Source organism: Heterodontus francisci, chromosome 33 (genome assembly GCF_036365525.1).
Source record: "Heterodontus francisci isolate sHetFra1 chromosome 33, sHetFra1.hap1, whole genome shotgun sequence".
Lineage (NCBI taxonomy): Eukaryota > Metazoa > Chordata > Chondrichthyes > Heterodontiformes > Heterodontidae > Heterodontus > Heterodontus francisci.
The window spans coordinates 27,615,551-27,634,801 of NC_090403.1; the positions used below are offsets into that span (position 1 = coordinate 27,615,551).

Below are 19,251 nucleotides of genomic sequence, written 5' to 3' on the forward strand. Positions count from 1 at the left end.
GTAGGATTAGTATAAATGGGTGGTTGTTGGTCGGCACAGACTCGGTGGGCCAAAGGGCCTGTTTCAGTGCTGTATCTCTAAATAAAATATGTTAGATTGAGGCTGGGTCTGCCTATTCCGAAGGATGTACAAGGTCTCATGGCCCTATTTGAAGATAAAGCAAGGATCTCTCATTCTGTCCTGTCCAACATGACCAAAGAACTGATGAGCTGCTTGGTTATATCTCTTTTGCTGCACACAAATTGGCTGCGTTTGCTTACATAATAGCAGTGACTGCATGTTAAAAGTAAGTAATTGGTTGTGAAGCACTGAGTGACCCTGAGGATGTGAGAGGAGCGAGAGAAATAAAACTTTTATCTTACTTTCCAGGCAGTCCTCCAATATCGTGCTTCCATCACCATTCATCACAGGTGTGCCTGGCCAATAGGTGCCAACTGGCAATTTGACCATGGGTGGCCATCATCACCATGCCCTCATCGAATGACTACTGGGCTCAATGCACAGGAGTGGTAACCCTGGCTGCTGTCCCATCAGAGATCAGCAAACTCAATGGTGCCTGAGAACCAAACCTTGACCCCTCCTGGTCTGAATGGCTCAGCTCAGCTCTACAACTGTATTTACTATCAGCTTAGCTTTCGTTTGTTGTTGGCAGCAATACTGACTTCCAACATACACCCACACTCTAATCCAGAAGACTCTTTCATCAAGTTGGCACAGGTGATTCACGTATTAACCTTGGCTCAGTAGTCGGAGGGAGCTCTCCCCGGTGTCCTGGCCAATATTTATCCTGAACCAACATCACTAAAACAGATTATTTGATTGTTTGTGGGAGCTTGCTGCGCGCAAATTGACTGCCACATTTCCTAACAGTGACTACACTTCAAAAATACTTCATTGGCTGTAAAGCACTTTGGGAAATCCTGAGGTTGTGAAAGGTCTTATATAAATCCCCATCAACACATAACATTGTGATAATGTTAATTGCATTAACATAGATATTGAGTAAAGTAATGTTAGTTCCTTTAGTCCAACATTATCTTTGATGACTCTGGGAAGTATGGGTTAAGTTACACTCACTGGGTCTTGTACAGTGGACCTGCAGTGATCGATATGGCTTTTTTGACTATTGGTGTCATTTGGACTGGGGTACGTGACACAGTCCAAAGAGGAGCTCCTAGCCATAAATGGTAGATCCCAGTTTTAGTTTATTCTTTCATGGGATGTGGGAGTTGCTGGCAAGGCCAGCAATTTTTGCCCATCACTAATTGCCCTTGAAATTGAACGGCTTGCTCGGCCATTTCAGAGGGCAGTTAAGAGTCAATCACATTGCTGTGGATCTGGAGTCATATATAGGCCAGACCAGGTAAGGATGTCAGATTTCCTTCCCTAAAGGACATGCTGTCCATATGTTAGGAAAGAGGGTAAGATTAATCCAACACCATTTTACCATTACAGATTACATATAGAAATTTCCGAAACAATATTTGTTACATGTTGTATAGGATTTAGCATCTGTCAATCCAACAGATGTCTCCATAAGTAATTTAACTCTTCGGCTAAACTGAAACATATAGACTGGGGAGACTACAATATCACCATGATGTCCAGCAGTGACTTCTGCTCCAAGTTGTAAGCAGTTCTAAAGAATGACAAAGACACACGATGAGAATTAGCCCTTCTGTGGAGGGTGTCTCCGAGAGTGTGAGTCTGATCTGGGGCCAGAGATGTCTGATTCTAGTGTAGATTATGGAATCTGCACCAGATAGTCTGAAAGCTTATCGATAAGGCAGCACTTCACTCTCTCCTGCCTCACAGCTTCCGCCCCTTCTCTTCTGAAAGTGTTGAGTCTTGACAGTTGCACTTTCAGTCAGTTGCTCTTCATTACTGGACCAAAGTGACCATTATATGTGGCCACCTGTGAGCTTAGATGGTGAATGAAGATATAGCATCACTGCCAAACCTGAATCTGTCCTCATCTGATCCCCACATTCGTGTGTTTACCTGAAGGGGTCAGTGGACAGTGAGAAGCAGTGAGATCCCAAGCTTGGCTTTGCCCTCCTTCACCTCGGGGCACTTAGAACAATGGCCCCTCAGGAGGTCAGCTAACCCGGAAGTGGCGGGGGGTGGTGGGGGGGGGGGGGTGGTGGGGAAGAGATTGGGATGTTCCTGGCCTTAGTTCCTTACTGAGCAGTGCATTTACCCACTGAGCCACAAGAGTTTCCAACATTTCATTCCTCATGGATTGTTTTAGGTTTCCCCTGGCAAGTTCTGCATCAACCACGTCTTACATTTTACCTTTTCTGTCACCATGACACGACTGTGAGGACTCAACACTGACGTCAAGCTGCCAGAACTCAGCCGTTGCTGCTCAGATAGACTGCAGTTCAGAGTCACAACAATGGGACTCAGCTTGTCTTTAAACTCTGCTTCATGCTGTGAGAGACAATAACAGGAAGGGTATTCAATCTGGCCCAGGAATTCATGGTATTATGACAGTACAGACTGATTCCCTGCCCCTTAGAGGCCCCAGTCTACTGCAGATAATGGGATTACTGGCAACTCAAGTGGGAAGGAGATGTTAATACTTGAACGGATGGATTCACACTAATATTTTGAGTGATCTAGGGGCAGTGCAGCAGGTTTCAGCATCAATACACTACAGCTGCCAACTCTTGTTAGACATATTCCTGGAGGTTTTTGTCACATGGCCTCTTACCTCCAACTGTCCCACCCAGTCAAACAGCTTTTTACTCCAGCTCCATTATGTTGTATAACTAAATCAACAAAAGTGTTCAAAGAGACAATTTTTTTTAAAATGCTGCTGGGATGTTCATGGCAGTGTCCAGGAGACTGTTCTTTAATTCCTGGAGGGTTGGCAACCTTACAATACACAACACCATGAGGGTTGTGGCACAGGATTGATCTCCTGATCTGCAAAGCTCCTGTGTGGTAGGGGGAAAAGGGGAGGAAGATTTGTTTGGTATCATATTTGCATATGTGGAGAGGGGGAGAAAACGTTAACGTGCAGTGCCACTAATTTCCTGTGGGCGGCGCTGCTGTCCAAGTTACACCACTGCTCTCAGCAGCCCCACCTGCAGGCACTTTATGGTTCTACAGCTCTATTATAAATTATGTGTATATGTTATTTTTGATGCCTGCACTCTTAGAATAAATTAAGAAATAAAAGTTGTGAGATGCCACAATTTTGGAATTTTGATTAAAATCTGCAAACCAATCTTGATTTCAAAATTTGGATAGAATCATTCAACCATCACATAAGCACGATGTCCTATTGAGTCTCCTGGCTCTTTGACATTAGTCCCACTTCCCTGCTTTTCCCCCATAGCCCTGAAAATCTCTCCTTTTCAAGTATATACCCAAATCCCTTTTGAAAATTACTATTTAATTAACTTCCTTTACAGGAAGAGCATTCCAGATCAGAACTACTCCCTGTGTAAAACAAATTCTCCGAATCTCCCCCTTGGATTTTTTACCAATTATCTTACATCTGTGTGCTCCGATTACTGGCCCTCCTGCCAGTGGAAACAGTTTCTCCCTTTCTACTCTCGCAAAACCCCTCATAATTTTGAACACATTCAATATTTAAAAACAATTGAATTCCTATTGTTAACCTAATGGACAAAGCACAATGTCTATCTACAATGACTCTCCAACAATCCTGCAGGCCTCTCTCTCTTTAACTAGCAGAGAAACAGCGATTATCTCTGTTGGTGCAGCCAATCCTCCCCGAGATCGAAGTTCAAATGGGGCTCTACGTTAAATCTGTTGGAGCAGATTCAATCCATGTCGGAAGCCTCCTGATGGAGGAGATGGGAGGCCGGGGGTGGGGGGGGGGGGGGGTGGTGGAGGGAGCTTTGGAATTGGAGGCCTCAAGGATTTAGTGGGTGTGATTGGAGGCCTTTGCAAGGGGTTGGTTGAGGCTTGCTGGTGGGGTGGGGGGATCGTTGGAGGCCCCGCGATCAGATCAGAGGCCTTTGGGGGAGAAGGTTGTGGGGAGGGAGGAATTATGGAGAATTCACAGGCAGGTACCTGGAGCAATTAGATAGGTGTGCAGGCATTTCCCTCCTGAATCCACCAAGTCCTTGTCTCGATGAAGCTGCCCGGTTCCCCGATGCTTGGAAAATCCAGCCAGAGATAAAGTTTAAAACCTGCATGACAATGAGGCTGGCAGCCTCATTAGCATACTTAAAGCTCAAACCTGCCATCTTGGAGCGGGTTCGTCACCCACCTAACATCCGACATCAATTAAAGCCGAAATTGGTGGGCTGGAGGCGGCTTGTATCGGGAAACAGATTTTTGAGACTTTAACACCCACCGCCACCACCTGACCCAAAACCATCACTTTTTAAAGTTCAAATTCAGCCCAGGAAGTAGAAACATCCAATAAAAACAGAAAATGCTAGAAATACTCAGCAGGTCAGGCAGCATCTGTGGAGAGAGAAACAGAGTTAACGTTTCAGGTCAATAATCTTTGATCAGAACGGATAAAAGGTTAGTGACCTGAAACGTTAACTCTGTTTCTCTCTCTACAGATGCTGCCTGACCTGCTGAGTATTTCTAGCATTTTCTGTTTTTATTTCAGATTTCCAGCATCTGCAGGATTTTGCTTTTGTAATTAAAAAAAGTCCACACTGCTCCACCAGGGGGAATTCTCCAATGGTTTTGGGCTAAAGCACCTTGTTGGAATAGGAAGAGAGGGAACATGATTCTGTATTTCTCTCATGCTACTCTTGGTCTGGGATTGCTTTTTGCTGTCATTGGGGGCGGGTTTTCTGGCACCCTGGGTGACGGGAGGCAAGTGGACCAGCAAGATGGTGGGGGAGTGCTGCGGGATGGAAGCCCAACGTGTTCCTGCCGCTGTTGCAGTTTCCAGGAGATGGCCAGTGGAGACCATGCTTATTGGCGGTGGGCTGGCAATTGAGCCTGTTAAGGAGTCAATTAACTGGTATTTTCCGGAGCTTTTCAAATGTTTCCAGGAGTGCACATGAAGAACGGAGGCGGGAGCTTAGTGGCAGGTCAGTGTTGACTACAGTTGGCAGCCACTGCGAGCAGCAGTGTTGCAATGCAGGGAGGGTGCAGGAGCGACAAGCTGGAAGCTGGGCATAAGGATTGATGGGTCTCTTCGAGGTAAATTTTATTTATGCAGAGTAAGGGGAGTGAGAGGCCTTAAGAGGTGAACGCTGCAAGTTACAATTGGTCACATGTCCATTAGCAGCTGCCATTGCACGACCATCACCCTTTTCTGGCCTCCCTTTCAGTCTCTTCTGATTGTGCTGCCTTACAGCAGTGTTGCCTCCCCTTTAAATATGGCGCCTGCCTCTCAGGTGCCAGGACTTCCCCTGCCCGCTGCCCATTATTGGTCAGCTCCCAGGCCTGCTGGCCATTAATTGGGAGGCCCCGACAATGCTCCCTTTCAACTTCTGCTGCCCACCTGCACCACACACTTTGTGTCCTGACGGCGGGACCTCCTCACTTGTGACAAAATTCCGCCCTGGGTTTCAATATTGGAAAAGGCATTCTATTACCTCTCACTGACCTCCTTCATGAATTCAGAAAAATTTACCATCGTTTTTTTTTTAAAGTTAAGTGGAAGCAGGTACCCTGAGGTAGGCAGTGAAATTACGGCAGGCCGTTTCCTTGTTTCTCACTGACAGAAACTGAAAGCTTTCCTGGGCTTGGTGTGAATGCAGAAAAAGAGTTCGTCGCTGGGACCGCTGCTTATTTTTGTCCAGCTCGACTTGAGCATTCAGAGCTTGTAACACAGGAAATTGTAAAGAGTTAATAGCCAAACATCAATAAAATGAAAGTTTTATATATACATATATACAAATACATATTATATACATTATACATACATATCTATGCTAACAGACTGACTGCACACTGAAACTAATGTCTGTACACCAAGACTGACAATGCACACTGGAGCTAATTGCTACACATTAATCGACTAAGTGTACACAGGAGCCAATAGTTTCACATTATTATAGACGTACATGTTGAAATTGATGGCCATACATAATCAGATTAACAATGAACCCTGGAATTAATCACTATACAGTTTCTGCCACTGTCAACCTCAATTCAATTGCTGCTACTTTCTCTAAGCAAGTCTAGAATTCCATTAAATCCATCGATCAGCAATTAGCACTAACTCAGTATTTGAACTTCACACAAAAGTGAGGCTCCAGGTGAGGGTGGCAAAAACAGAAGAAGTGGTGGTCGGCGGTGGTACTGCTTTTGTGCAGTAGTATTGAATGTTCAGGCACAGGAAGGACAAGAGGTTTTTTTCGTTCTCAACTGGTGGACAGTCACATAGTTTTCAGCAGGGGTCACTAGCTGAAGTCACTAGAAGTTGTCCTCATTCCTACCCCGGGTGACATCAACAAATAAACCAAACCAGAGAGGAGAGAGGAAGCGAGGAAATTGGCAAGAAGAAAAGAATGAAAATAAATAGATGAAGATAAAATCCGTACATGCAAAGTGTGGAGAGTCCAGCAAATCCAACTCTTTCCTATTTTTGCTTACCAAAATACTGTGCAATACCATGTCCTTCTACGGTTACACACGCCTGTACTTCAAAACTGTAAAACAATGTAAAATATATTAAAACCAAAGTCACATTAATAATATGAACCAGAGATGCTTATATTTATAATAAATACATTTAACAGAGTCTTCTGTCTTTGAAGCCTAGAACATTACCGTAAAGGGCTGTTCATCCATTCATTCCTCCATGAGATACCCACAGTCTAATCCCACTCTCTTTCTCGTTCCACATACGCTTTTAATATTCCTCTCTTTAAAGCATTGATTTCTTTTTTTGAAGAATTAACTGACTCTGATTCAACAATAGCCCTGTGGAGAATTCAGCATTCTAATCCCTCTCTGTGTAAAGAATCTTTTTCTAATCTCCTTAATTATTGTGATTACTTTAAATTTGTGCCCCGTCACTTTACTAACCAATGAAAATGAGCAACCTTTAGTTACACCATTGCAATTGGTCATAATCTTGCAGACTTTTATCAGGTAACATCTGAGTTCCAGTGAAACAATTCCATCTTTTCAAGTCTCTCTTTATAACTACAACTCCCTCATATATGGGAAACCGTAATAAATCTTCACTGCACATTTTCCACTGTTTTTATAACCTTGCAGTAATTGGGTATCCAAAACTGCACACGTTATCCAACAATAGTCTAAGATCTCATACAAGTTCTACAATACCTTCTTGTTTTTGTATTCTATAGCTTGATATAAAAATTTGGGTTGTCTTTATGACCCGATCTCCTGACATTGCTGTCTTTAAGGGCCTATGTATCTTTACATCAAAGCCCCTCTGCTCCACTACTCGATTTGAAGTCTCACCATTTAAGGTATACTTCTTTTCCCTTTTCTTGCTTCCAAAATATATGACTTCATATATCTTTTTGCATTGAACTGCATTTGCCATCTATCTGCCCACCCTGCTAGCCTATCAGTGTTGTCTGGTAGTCTTTTACAATTCTCATCTTATGATCTATTTATTCCTCTGCAGTATTGGCAACTGATGAATGTGAGCAATCCAATTGTTCCAAATAGCTCAGTACCTGCATTAAATAACGTTTCATCACAAAATGCTGAGATGCTCCAAAACATATCTATAGCAGAGTGATCTGTACTGTGCATGCAGCAACCATTTCTGCTTCAGCCCTGAGACAAATGACCAGATAATCTGACAATAATGGGTGAAGCAGGGCCATTGACCTGGAGTAAGAGAACTTCCTGCTCTTCCAAGAGTGCAATGGGATATTTAATGTTGCTCTGAACCTCTATAGTGGATGATTTGTAGATCAATTTAATGTCTTAGACCAAATGAAGAGGAAACATTCTGGCCCGTCCATCTGAAACCTCATCCTGCTTTTCTGAATGGAGATTATTGGGGCTCCTGATTAATTTTAGCTGATTCCTAAGATCCACTGCACCTGACGGGTGCCCATAGAGGAATATCTGTCTTTCTCTATTACCTGATCCAGGAGTTGCTCTATAGCTGTTAATGAGCAAAAGATAGAAGGTTGCTCCATTCTCAGTATTGTCACTTATCACACACAAATTCACTGAAAATTTCTTACCATGTCACAGAGTTAGAAAGCTGTGGTGAGTTGCATGTCTTCAGTTCGGGATTCAGAATGTCTGGCATAAGCTTGATTTGGGCTTCTGCTCTTATAACAGGCCTTGCTCTGTTTAGAGAAGAGAGAGAACTCATCAGCATCTTCTGTGCTCAGTGTAGCCGTATTGTATCTCAATGCAACTCTGTGGCTAGGTGGCCAAGCCCCAGGTTTGTGGGACATTTCAGTTCTTCACATTTGTGTGTAGAAACCTCAGACAATGCTGCCAGGAGGTACAGCACACAGGAAGAAATGCTCACTAGTTGTCCAACACACTTTCCACCTGCAAATGTGAGGTCTTGAGCTTCATGCTCGTCTGGTTGAGTAATGTGTTGACATTCATTGCCTAAACTCATACATGGACCATAATCACATGAGAGGAGGTACCAAAGGATAGCCATCAATCATTGAACAGTAACCAGCAAGAGTCAGGAAGTAAGGGGGAAAAGTTTGAAAAATAGTGTTTTTAATAAATATATTGTGCATCATATGGATAAGAGCAACAGAAAAAGTCAAAACTCTTCAAAATAGGAGAGAAAGTACAGTGTTGTTTCAATATGAATCCTTAATATGCTTAGATGAAACTCTTTCTGTGCTGTTTTAATGTTAGCCTAACCTGTTTATTTTATACATGTGAATGTTCCTGTTAAAACAGCACAGAATGCAAGTTGCTACAGGCCCACTAAGCAGTTATAAAGTAGCAATTCCCAATGTAATAGCTACCCTAATAGTTAATCTCCTGTGGCACTGCACAGTGAGTCAAGAACAAAACAGAATTGATCGCGCTCCAGCTCGGTGACTTCGCTGGAAGTGTGGCGGAGCAAGAGTAACTCTGAAGAAATTCCTGTGCAAGTCTACAGGTGAAGCAGGATTAGGGAGAGGGGGATAAATGGAACCAGTGTGGGTAGACACAATACAGTCACCATTTTAAAGTCATACATTCCATCCTTGTTTTGTCATCTAATATATATGTTTTGGTTTTATACTATTTATAGTTAAACAGCAATGGACAGGACAATTTGGGAGGCTGAGAAGTAGCTGTGTTTGGAGCATACTTGCAGTACAGATTGAGGAATGGGAAGATGTAGAACTGAGACACTGCAGTGCCACCACTGGTGGGAGGGTGCAATTACAGCGTGACAAGGTTACATAGGTAGTTTCCATTATAAACATGGGCATAGGAATTTATTATGTGAATGTACCCATACTGCAGACTTTTAATATATTATAGATAACATGCATCTTCTTTCTGATACCATCACTTCAGGAAGATGCATTACAATCACTGATCTCTGCTGCCTCACCTTCCCTGTCCTCTGCGTTTGTTATTGGCTGGGACCAATGTTCCCTTTAAGATGCATATCCATGCAGCAATTGGGAATGGACCACAGAGGGCCATGCACCAGCAACATTCCCTTTAAAATGTGCACATGCACGGACGCGCGTTAATCTGAAAGGGACCACACAGTATAACAAACCAATCATAAACAGCAAACAGAAATTAGAGGAAACATTGGCTGGGACCCAGGAACAAAGGGTAAAGGCCAGGTAGCATGTGGTTAAAAAGAAACACACCTTCCTAAATCTGAGAAAATATTAGCAGCTTTGTAACAAAGAGTGCAGGGAAGATAGACTACCTTCTTTAGCACCCACTTATATGCTCAAACAAACTTTGCGAGAAATGTAAAGATTCTCTCATGTGAAGAAGCCAGCATTTCAATAAATTTAGATCAAATTGCCTGGCAACTCTCACTGTCATGGCTCAAAAATGGAGAACAGGCACATGACAATGTAACAGAATACTGTCATCACCCTGGAACCATATCCCATTGTGAGCCCGGACTGGCAAGAGAATCATAAAAACACAGTTACTTACAGCACACAAGGTCATTGGGTCCATTTATCCCATGCCAGCTCTTTGCTGGAGAGCAATCAAAAACTAATCCCGTTGCCCTGCCCTATTCCCATAGTCCAGTGTCTTTCTCTGCTGCAACTATTTATTCAATATGCCCTTAAATAATGCATTCTCTGCCCCAACCATTCCCTGTGGCAAAGCATTGCATCCACTAACTGCCTTCTATATGAAGAACTTTGTTCTAATTTCTCTCCTCACTCATTTATTGATAATCCATTGCCACTGCGGAACAGACCTTCCATATTTGCTCCAGCAAAACCCTTCATAATTTTTTAAAGCATCTATTAAATCTTGTCCTTGCCTTGTCTGCTCCAGTGCGAATAATCCCTGCCTCTAAAGTCTCTCTTCATAACCATCAGGATGAAAAGGTAATGACAATAGTTGTGGGAGAGGGGTGAAAATGGCATGCGGATTCTTCTCTCTCCCTGTATATGGCTTTCTAACCTCTCCTGTTCATGAAGATACTGGCAAGTTAATGACAAGCTAAACTACGGGACTAATGTGTTCTTTATTCCTGTCTACATCATTTATAATGGGTTTGTAAATACAGTACATTTCATTTGCCTCCATTCATAGCGCAGGGGAATTTGCACCTGTGACATGCCTGGGAATGTTTTATCGCATTAATGATGATATTTTATAGATAGTTGGAATAACAATCTCTCCAGCCACCATTCCATGAATGGATGAAGCAGGGCCATATAATGGGGGTGTAAAAATGCAAGAGTGTAGACACATAGGGCGGTATTTAGAGGAGGTGACGGGAGTCTCAGCCACTGGCTGAAGAGCCAGCGAGAGCCCCGCGTCACCTCTTTTCGGGAAGGCCCGCCGAATCACGTACGAGTCAGGCACTTAACTGGGCAGCAGCGGGTCCTCGCCGAGATTAAAGCATCCTGAGGATGCAAGTCCTGCCCGCTGACCATGGAGGTGGTGGCTGCTGCCAGTAAAGCACCCAATCAAGGCCCAGGATTGTCAATGGACCCAGGCCACAGGCGAGTGATGGCAGGAGGGGTTTCACAGGGTGGGGGAGTGTAGGGGGGGGGTGGTTGGCAGCAAGGTCCCTTGATCAGACACCAAGTGCCTTTGAAAGAGAGACCACGCCACAACCCGACTCCCCACTGAGAGCTGGCAAGCCTACGAACATACAAATGTATGATTTGCTTGTTGAGCAGCGATAGGCCCACCTGCTGCTGGGCTAATACAGGTGGCGGTGGGATGAGGCCCTTAGTTAGGTCATTAATTGCCCGCTTAAGGGCCTCAATTGGCGGTGGGGTGGGAAGGCCGTCCACGGGTCTTCCTGCCATGGACTTAATTGGGGTGGAGGTGGGAAGGTGGTGGGATCCTCACCCACTACCTTCCCGCCCAATTAAATGCTCTCCCAACTTCAAGCTCACCAGGGGAAACAGCATAAAATCCAGCCCATAGGGACACCCATGGTTTTGCAAAGTGGCAGATGAACTGTTGTTGTGTCATGGTCCTCACCTGTATAATAGGACTTTATCAACATCATGGGCACCAACAAGCAAATCTGCAAAAGAAGGAAGAGTACACATTAAGGTAATATTTATGGAATAATGAGGAATCTGCTTCATATGCACATATAGGTAGGGATGCAGTTTTCAGAAAGTGACCTTTCGATGTCCCAAAGTGGGCATGTTCTGATTAATTGCTCTGATGTCACAGTAACTTCCTCACAGCACTGCACAGTGTAATATGTCACAAGTCTCAAGCCAATTAATCAGCTCCATTTTATCCCCAATTTCCTTCCCCACTTCCCCCCCACTGACCAAATTGCTGACTGTTACTGGGGTACAGTTCCACTGGCACTGACTATAGTGTGCTGGGTGCAGCTCCACTGGCACTGAGTGCACTGGGGTTTGATTCCACTGACATTGGCAGTGTGCTGGTGTTCAGTCCAAGTTAACGCCAGTTGGTGACCCGCTACATTAGTGCAGTGGCCATTGTTGAGATGTGAATCTAAACCGAGTGTCAGCAGGCTATTGAACCGTGCAAGGTGTCACTTCCGAGGCCCATTCCTCTTTTCACCTGATGTCCACACAAAACCATTTCCCAGCAAAATTTATTGGTTAACCATAATGGGGAGCTGGGTGGTGGTGGGGGAGGGGGGGGGGGGTGGGTGATGGGTGCAGGTGGGGTGGGTGTTGGTGGTAGGCGTGGGGAAGCAAGGCTGATTATTGTTCTGTCCTTAGTGCAGAGGCTGTGAAGCCTTCTGTTACATTTCAACTGCTGTCCCTGGCTGAGATCAGATAACTCCAACACTGACTGGGATTAAACCCTGGGACTTTCTAGCTATGTGCCTCAGTACCAGACCAAGCCTTCAGGACAGATCCACCTCAATATAATTAGAAGTAACTTGCTTCTGAGGGAGTAACTGGCAAATTAGGTCAATAGAGATGCAGTGGCAGACATTTAAGGGGATATTTCAGAATACACAGAATAGATACATTCCAACGAGAAAGATAAATTCTAATGGGAGGACCCATTATCTGTGGTTAACTAAAAAGGTTAAAGATAGTATCAAACTTAAAGAAAAAGCATATAATTGTATGAAGATGGGTGGCAGGCCAGAAGATTGGACAGAATATAAAAGACAGCAAAGAATGACTAAACGATTGATGAGGGAAAAATTACAGTACGAGAGAAAGCTAGCTAGAAATATAAAAACAGATAGTAAGAGTTTCTATACTAAAGATACTTAAAAAAGAAAAAAGAGTTAACAAAGTGAGCGTTGGTCCTATAGAAGGTGAGTCTGGGGAATTAATAAGGGAAAATAAGGAGATGGCAGATTGCATCGGTCTTCACTATAGAGGATACAAGTAGCATCCCAGAAATAGTGGTAATAAGTGGTAATTCCCTGAGGGGAATCAGTAATCTGTTAGGTTTTCACGAGAAAAGATGCAATTTTTACAGACAGCCCACAAATGATCAAACTAATTAAATTCCATCTTGTAACTTTCCATGAACTCACAACCTCTGTATTACTGGCCCATTACTGTGATCATCCATTTGAGACAGTCAGTCAGTCTGCCACCTAGTCCCACAGCAGCTTAATCCCTAAATTGAGTGCAGCCATTAAAAAGTACAACAATTCAATTTTTGGCTGTCCCAGTAATGTTTCACTTTAGTTTATATTCCAGTTGACTACACAGCTGAGAGGCTCGACGTGAGATGCACATTTTCACTTCCCGATAAACACTTATTTTAATGTCTTTGCTAAATTAGCAGGAATGTTCTACCATTGCATTTTTGATCATCTGATTATATTTGCAAGAGGTTTATATATTTTTGAAATAAGTACCCAGTCCTGTCACTAGAGGTTGCTGTCAGCTCATGCTGCATTGCAGTGTCCCAGTGAACACGTCCCCTCTGAAGACTGTGAACTCCTTCCCCTCTCACACAGTGTTTGTTTGAACACGTTTTACCCAAGTATTTAAATACTGTCACAATCCTCAAAAGTGTAACACATTCAACTAATCTGATTTAAAATAAAATACACTGTTCCCAATGATAGGTTTAATCCACGTTGATCATATAATTTCCCTGTAATTCATTGCAGATATTTCTTCGTAAACCTCATTTTCTCAGGCGACATCTAATCTGAAAATGCTTAACAGAGCTGAAAATTTATAGAAGACATTCCTGAGTATTTTGTCTTTTGTTAATAACTTGTGTCCCTCTCTAACTAAATATAGATTGACCCTGTTGCATGACCTTTAAAAAGGCTATCAAGAGATGTCAGAATTTTTATTTAGAGATACAGCACTGAAACAGGCCCTTCGGCCCACCGAGTCTGTTCCACCCAACAACCACCCATTTATACTAACCCTACAGTAATCCCATATTCCCTACCATCTACCTACACTAGGGGCAATTTACAACAGCCAATTTACCTATCACCTGCAAGTCTTTGGCTGTGGGAGGAAACCGGAGCACCCGGCGAAAACCCACGCAGACACAGGGAGAACTTGCAAACTCCGCACAGGCAATACCCAGAATCGAACCCGGGTCCCTGGAGCTGTGAGGCTGCGGTGCTAACCACTGTGCCACCCAAAACTGAGGACAACTAAATCAAACTGTAACTCCCCTCCCCCCTCCCCCAATGCACAATCATTTTATTCATTTTTACGGTATATAAAGATAACCTTCGATATGCGACAGCAGCAGTGATTTTTCTGTCGGGTAGTTCTGGTTAATTGTTATTGGGAGATGGTGGCGGAGTGGTAATGTTACTGGGCTAGTTATCTGTCCTCTGAAATGGCCGAGCAAGCCACTCAGTTCAAGGGCAATTAGGAATGAACAACAAATGCTGGCCTTGCCAGTGACACCCACATCCCATGAAAGCATCAAAAAAAATTATTGGAGTCCTGTGCTCTGGGTTATTGTGACCTACCTACTCTCTCCACTTCTGCCTTCCCCTCCCACAGTTTTCCATCCAGATCTCACAAAAGAGAGCCATCATATTACAAAGGATATTGTTTAGAAATACTCTTTCATAGAGCTCATGTGCAGAACTATACTGTACCTGAACAAGCCAAACTCTGTTTTATCACATGAGATTCTGAGAGTTTAACCAGTGTCTGGGGATCATATTCCATGATTGTCAATTTTACCTTGAAAACTAAAACTCACTGACCTTTGCTTAACTACTGTTTCCTTGCTAGATTGTTCTGACTTGCAAGATAGATAAAATAGTAATGACTTTTCCTTATTTTATACATCTATATCCCAGGCAAAAGATCATGTGCAAGAAATAAAATCAAAGCCATGGAGATTTAAAAACTCACCTGGGTAATTATTTGCATCGATATCGGAGCCTCCTCTCAGTGAAAAGCCAAATCCTGCAGACACCACATCAGGTAACCATGTTCCCTTCAGCTCTTGGTAGGATTTTGGGTGGAGTCCAGTAACGTGTCCAAGGTAAATGAACACTCTTCCATTGCCATCCTCACCAGCAAATGGTGCTCCGATTGCGACATCTGGAGAGACGTGGATGGTTCATTAGCACTTAACTCAGGTGTTGTCATAACTTATGCCAGAAGGTGGATTTTAAATAAATGAAACTACAAGAGTCTCTAATGAAAGAACATTTACCACTGGCTTTAACCCAGGTGTATTCATTATATGGCTCAATTCTAGCCTACTTCCCCTTCCCCTGTGATCCTTAATACTGCTCAATGTATCCCTGGACATCATTTGCAGACCAGTCATTTTGGGTTTTTGATGGGATTGGGAATCAGACCCATTCTCAGGACTGAGACTCGGATCTGTTCCAAAAACTTGGACTCAGACATGTTGCTGATGTAGAAATTCAGACAAAACTGGTATTCAGATATGTAAGACAAGAGAAAGCCTCCAGTATAAGAACAGAAAAAAATATAGTTGCAATGGGTGATCTTCACATCTTTGAGTCCTTATCAGGCTTCTGCTGATCACTTTGCTTCCTGTTGGGCTTTTTGTCCTCCATGGAATCCATGAGAAAACCTTATAAAACAGCAAAGTTATACAATAGACAGTATAACCATGATCCTTAGTCTTTGTCTCTATTGTATTGCCATACATCTCCAAATCAATCTAAATTGAAGTATGGCTTCTACCTGCCAATGGTCTGCTCAGTTATGACTCTGGCAGCTGTATGGACCTCATCATGTTGACACTGAAATCATGTTGAGAAACTGTGAAGAGAATAGTCTTGATCTCCCTTGGAGCCACCCTGTGACTTCCCTTTCAGAGTCGAAGAGTGGTAGTTGCCTGTTGGCCTACCTTAAAACAAATGCACTGAGGCAGCTGTGAGGGACGTGAGCATTCATTTGCATCATGTGGTACTGCTGATCACAAGCAAGCTGCGCATTGGAAGAGTGGAATCTTTTCCTGTCGACATAGGTTGTGGAACTGGTAAGCAAGCATGCATGGGCACAGTATTGTCAAGGGTCCCATTCCTTTGCAAAATTGCAGTACTGTGCCAGACTGCTGCCAGCTGTCAATGGGAAAAGGCATAAAATGGATTTCTCCATCAAACAATGCACCAGTAACTTGTTTTAGACATTTGTGCACAGCTAATTGACTATTGTTAGTGAGGTCACCAGTGGCATTATCCAAGAGTAAAAATGCTTTGGGGTGATGGTGACCTTTACAGCCACTGGCAGAGCAATACCTGCAGCTGTCAACTGTTGCTCCTCTCCATCCAAAAACATAACGATTATAGGGGAACTCCCATGGGGAAACCCACTGTGTCCTACCCAATAAGGGGCAAGAGAGGAGAAAAAAAATGACCACACAGCAAATGGCACAAAGGCAAATGTGAAAACAGTTGGCAGTGGCAAAAGAGAATGAAAAGAAATCACCAGTATCAGGCCGTAAACATGGGGCTGAATTTTGTTCAGCTCCTGATCTCAGGCTCCGTGGTGGTGGGTGCCTGAAAATTGGAGAGACAGCGGCCCACTGCGGAGCCTGATGCTGGGATTGCCAGGCCCAATCTTCCCGGTGATGGTGGCGAGGCTCGGTGGTGGCCCCTCTGCCACTCGACGACGGGACCCGACTTTAAATATTGAAATGAACTTTATGCATATATTTACATACAATTCCCTGCGTGTCATACATTTATTTTCAGTGTAGTGCCGAGGGGGAGTGGGGGGGGGAGGGGTGCGGTGAAGTGGGGATGGGGTGGGGGGAGGGTGCATACCAGGGCAACTCTGCATTCGCTGAGCTGGGCTGGCAGCCCTTTAAAAATGGGACCAGTGCCTGCGCAGAGACAGTGGACACCATGTTATTGAGGGGAGGGGGCAGGAGGTGCGGCTGTCCTGCATATTGTAATGAGCCGCCGGGCTCAAGATCGCGGTGGGGCGTGGTGGCACGCAGCCTGTGCGTGTTTGCCGCCATGTTTTTTTGCCCACTGCCGGAAGTGGCAGCGAGGGAACAAAATTCAGCCCATGCTTTCTGCAAATCCTCCTCTTGGCAGACAACCTCGGATGTCCCTTCCATAAACTGGCACGAGTCAGGCAGAGATGTTAGAAAAAGTGACAAATAATATCAAGATGCTGTTCTGCCTCATTCTGCGCTGTCAGTAATGAGCGGGCTTGTTCCTGACCATCAGGAAATTAGGGTGGCTGATAAAGTAGGGATAATTTAGACGCATTGAAGTTCTAACACATTTGCCAGTCCCAGATAGCCAATTTATGTCACTATATCAGCTGGCCAGGAGTAATAAAATCCAGACTATTCAAATGCGATGTGGCATCATATTTGGCTATCTTAATGGAGATATCACAGCTAGGCCCAATCCTGTCCTTTTACTCATCAATCACCTGCTGACTGATGCTCAGCTTGGGTGTCATCAGGGCCACTCGGCTCCAGACTTCATTTCAACCGTGGTCCAAACATGGACAAAAGAGCTGAATTCCAGAGGCGAGATGAGAGTGACTGCCCTTGAAATCAAGACAGCATTTGACCAAGTATGGCATCACGGAACCCTAGTAACACTGAGATCAGGGTGAAAACTCTCCAGTGGCTGGAGCCATATCTAACACAACAGAAGGTGGCTGCGGTAGTTGGATAGGGATTGCCGATTAACACAAGCCTTGCCGTTGATGCCAATATCCAGAGAATGGATAATTTAAATAGGCATGAACATATTTCAGCAGGGATTACTCTAGCATCCCGCCTCTCCCACTCTCATGCTAAAAGACCGAGATCAATTCTTGTGATACTATTGCAGTGCTGGCTGAAATCAACTAACTTAGTACAAACCAGATATTGAACCTACAACCTTCCTAATCTTTATGGCTCAATTGTACCTTAGTGGTGGATTGAACCATTAAGGAAGTCTCTAGTCTATAAATTATGGCTAATGTCCCCTTTAAAATAGCAAAGGAATGTTTTCAAAATGCATTAGGAGTTCATACACGATTGATAATTATAGCCTTTTATATCCGTATTAAGTGTATGAGTTTTACCATAGATCTTAGGAGGACAAATTTTACCAAGTCTCCAGCTGTCAAATACCAGGTGATATCTTGTCTAGTTCATTACCCTTGTATCCATCGTAATCGAGGTCCCCAAGGGTGGCTATGGCACTGCCAAATCGACCAAACTTGTCCGTCCCTGTAAACATCTGTGCAGGCTGTTTGAAGGATCCAGGCTGCTCTTGTAGATAAACATAAACCCGTCCTACCTCATGCAGTTTGCCATCCAGTCCATGGCTCATAAAGAGAGGTGCTCCAACTAAAATATCATCTTTTCTACATAACAACAGACAGAGGGACATATAAAAACTGGCATCTTCATTATCAATTATACAACAATAAATTAAACTGAATTATTAACAGGATTTGTGTTAGCACCAGGATGATATGGATAGTTAAAAATGAATATGGTTTAATCTGTAACCTGGTAGGATTTTCTGAGTTACAAATGTTCTCTGGATTTTTTTCCCTCAATTTTATCCTTTCCCTTATAAATGAACTAGCTCGCAGTGGGGTACAGTTCCCTGACATAATGGGGTACAGTTACATAGTATATTGGTTTATGGTTCCCTGGCACGTTGGAAAATGTAACATTTCACCTTCAAACAGTATCTGAGAACTAGGAGCTATTTGGTAAAAGGCTAAAGGTTTAATAGCTACATCCAATAATGCTCATTTTATTTGGAATTCACATGGCATTTAATGTCTAAAATAGAATGTAGAAATTATTACTTTAATCTCTGAAGTACTGCTGTTATTTTTTTCTTGTGGACTGAGGAATCAGTGGAATATTAAAAATCAATAAACCACTTGTCTAAACGACACCAGCAGGAATTAAATATCACAAGGTATGTTATGCACAACAAAGTTAACCCTTGATTGTTATGGGTAAAGTAGCCTAGTGCTCAAGGCACTGCACTAGCAAACTAGAGGTCCTAAATTCAAATTGCACAATGACAAGTTATGAAATTGAATTCAGTAAGGCTGATAATTTAGGGGATGGGGCCACCAAATTTTCATGATAATCTACCGCGTGATTTCCAGGCTGAGCTCAGCCCCCTCCACACCAATGGCAGCCAGACACCAGAGCTTTCAAAAGCACAAGCAGGTGGGGCCCAAGATGCATGCATAGTGGCACAGTCTTTTTTAAAATTATTCTTTCATGGGATGTGGGCATCACTGGCAAGGC

The 19,251-nt window shown here is 43.5% G+C and overlaps 1 protein-coding gene across 1 annotated transcript in view; it reads right to left on the bottom strand.

Moving 5' to 3' along the window:
- The window catches only part of LOC137348072 (integrin alpha-8-like), a 108,679-nt gene that overhangs the window by 41,073 nt on the left and 48,355 nt on the right, over positions 1-19,251 (bottom strand). Inside the window, exons 12-18 of the mRNA XM_068013232.1 lie at positions 18,130-18,338; positions 14,889-15,080; positions 11,566-11,611; positions 8,133-8,240; positions 6,550-6,605; positions 5,622-5,773; positions 2,296-2,433 (exon numbers count right to left, since the gene is read on the bottom strand). Of these exons, the coding sequence (XP_067869333.1) occupies positions 2,296-2,433; positions 5,622-5,773; positions 6,550-6,605; positions 8,133-8,240; positions 11,566-11,611; positions 14,889-15,080; positions 18,130-18,338 (901 nt within the window). The remainder of the gene's footprint in view (positions 1-2,295; positions 2,434-5,621; positions 5,774-6,549; positions 6,606-8,132; positions 8,241-11,565; positions 11,612-14,888; positions 15,081-18,129; positions 18,339-19,251) is intronic.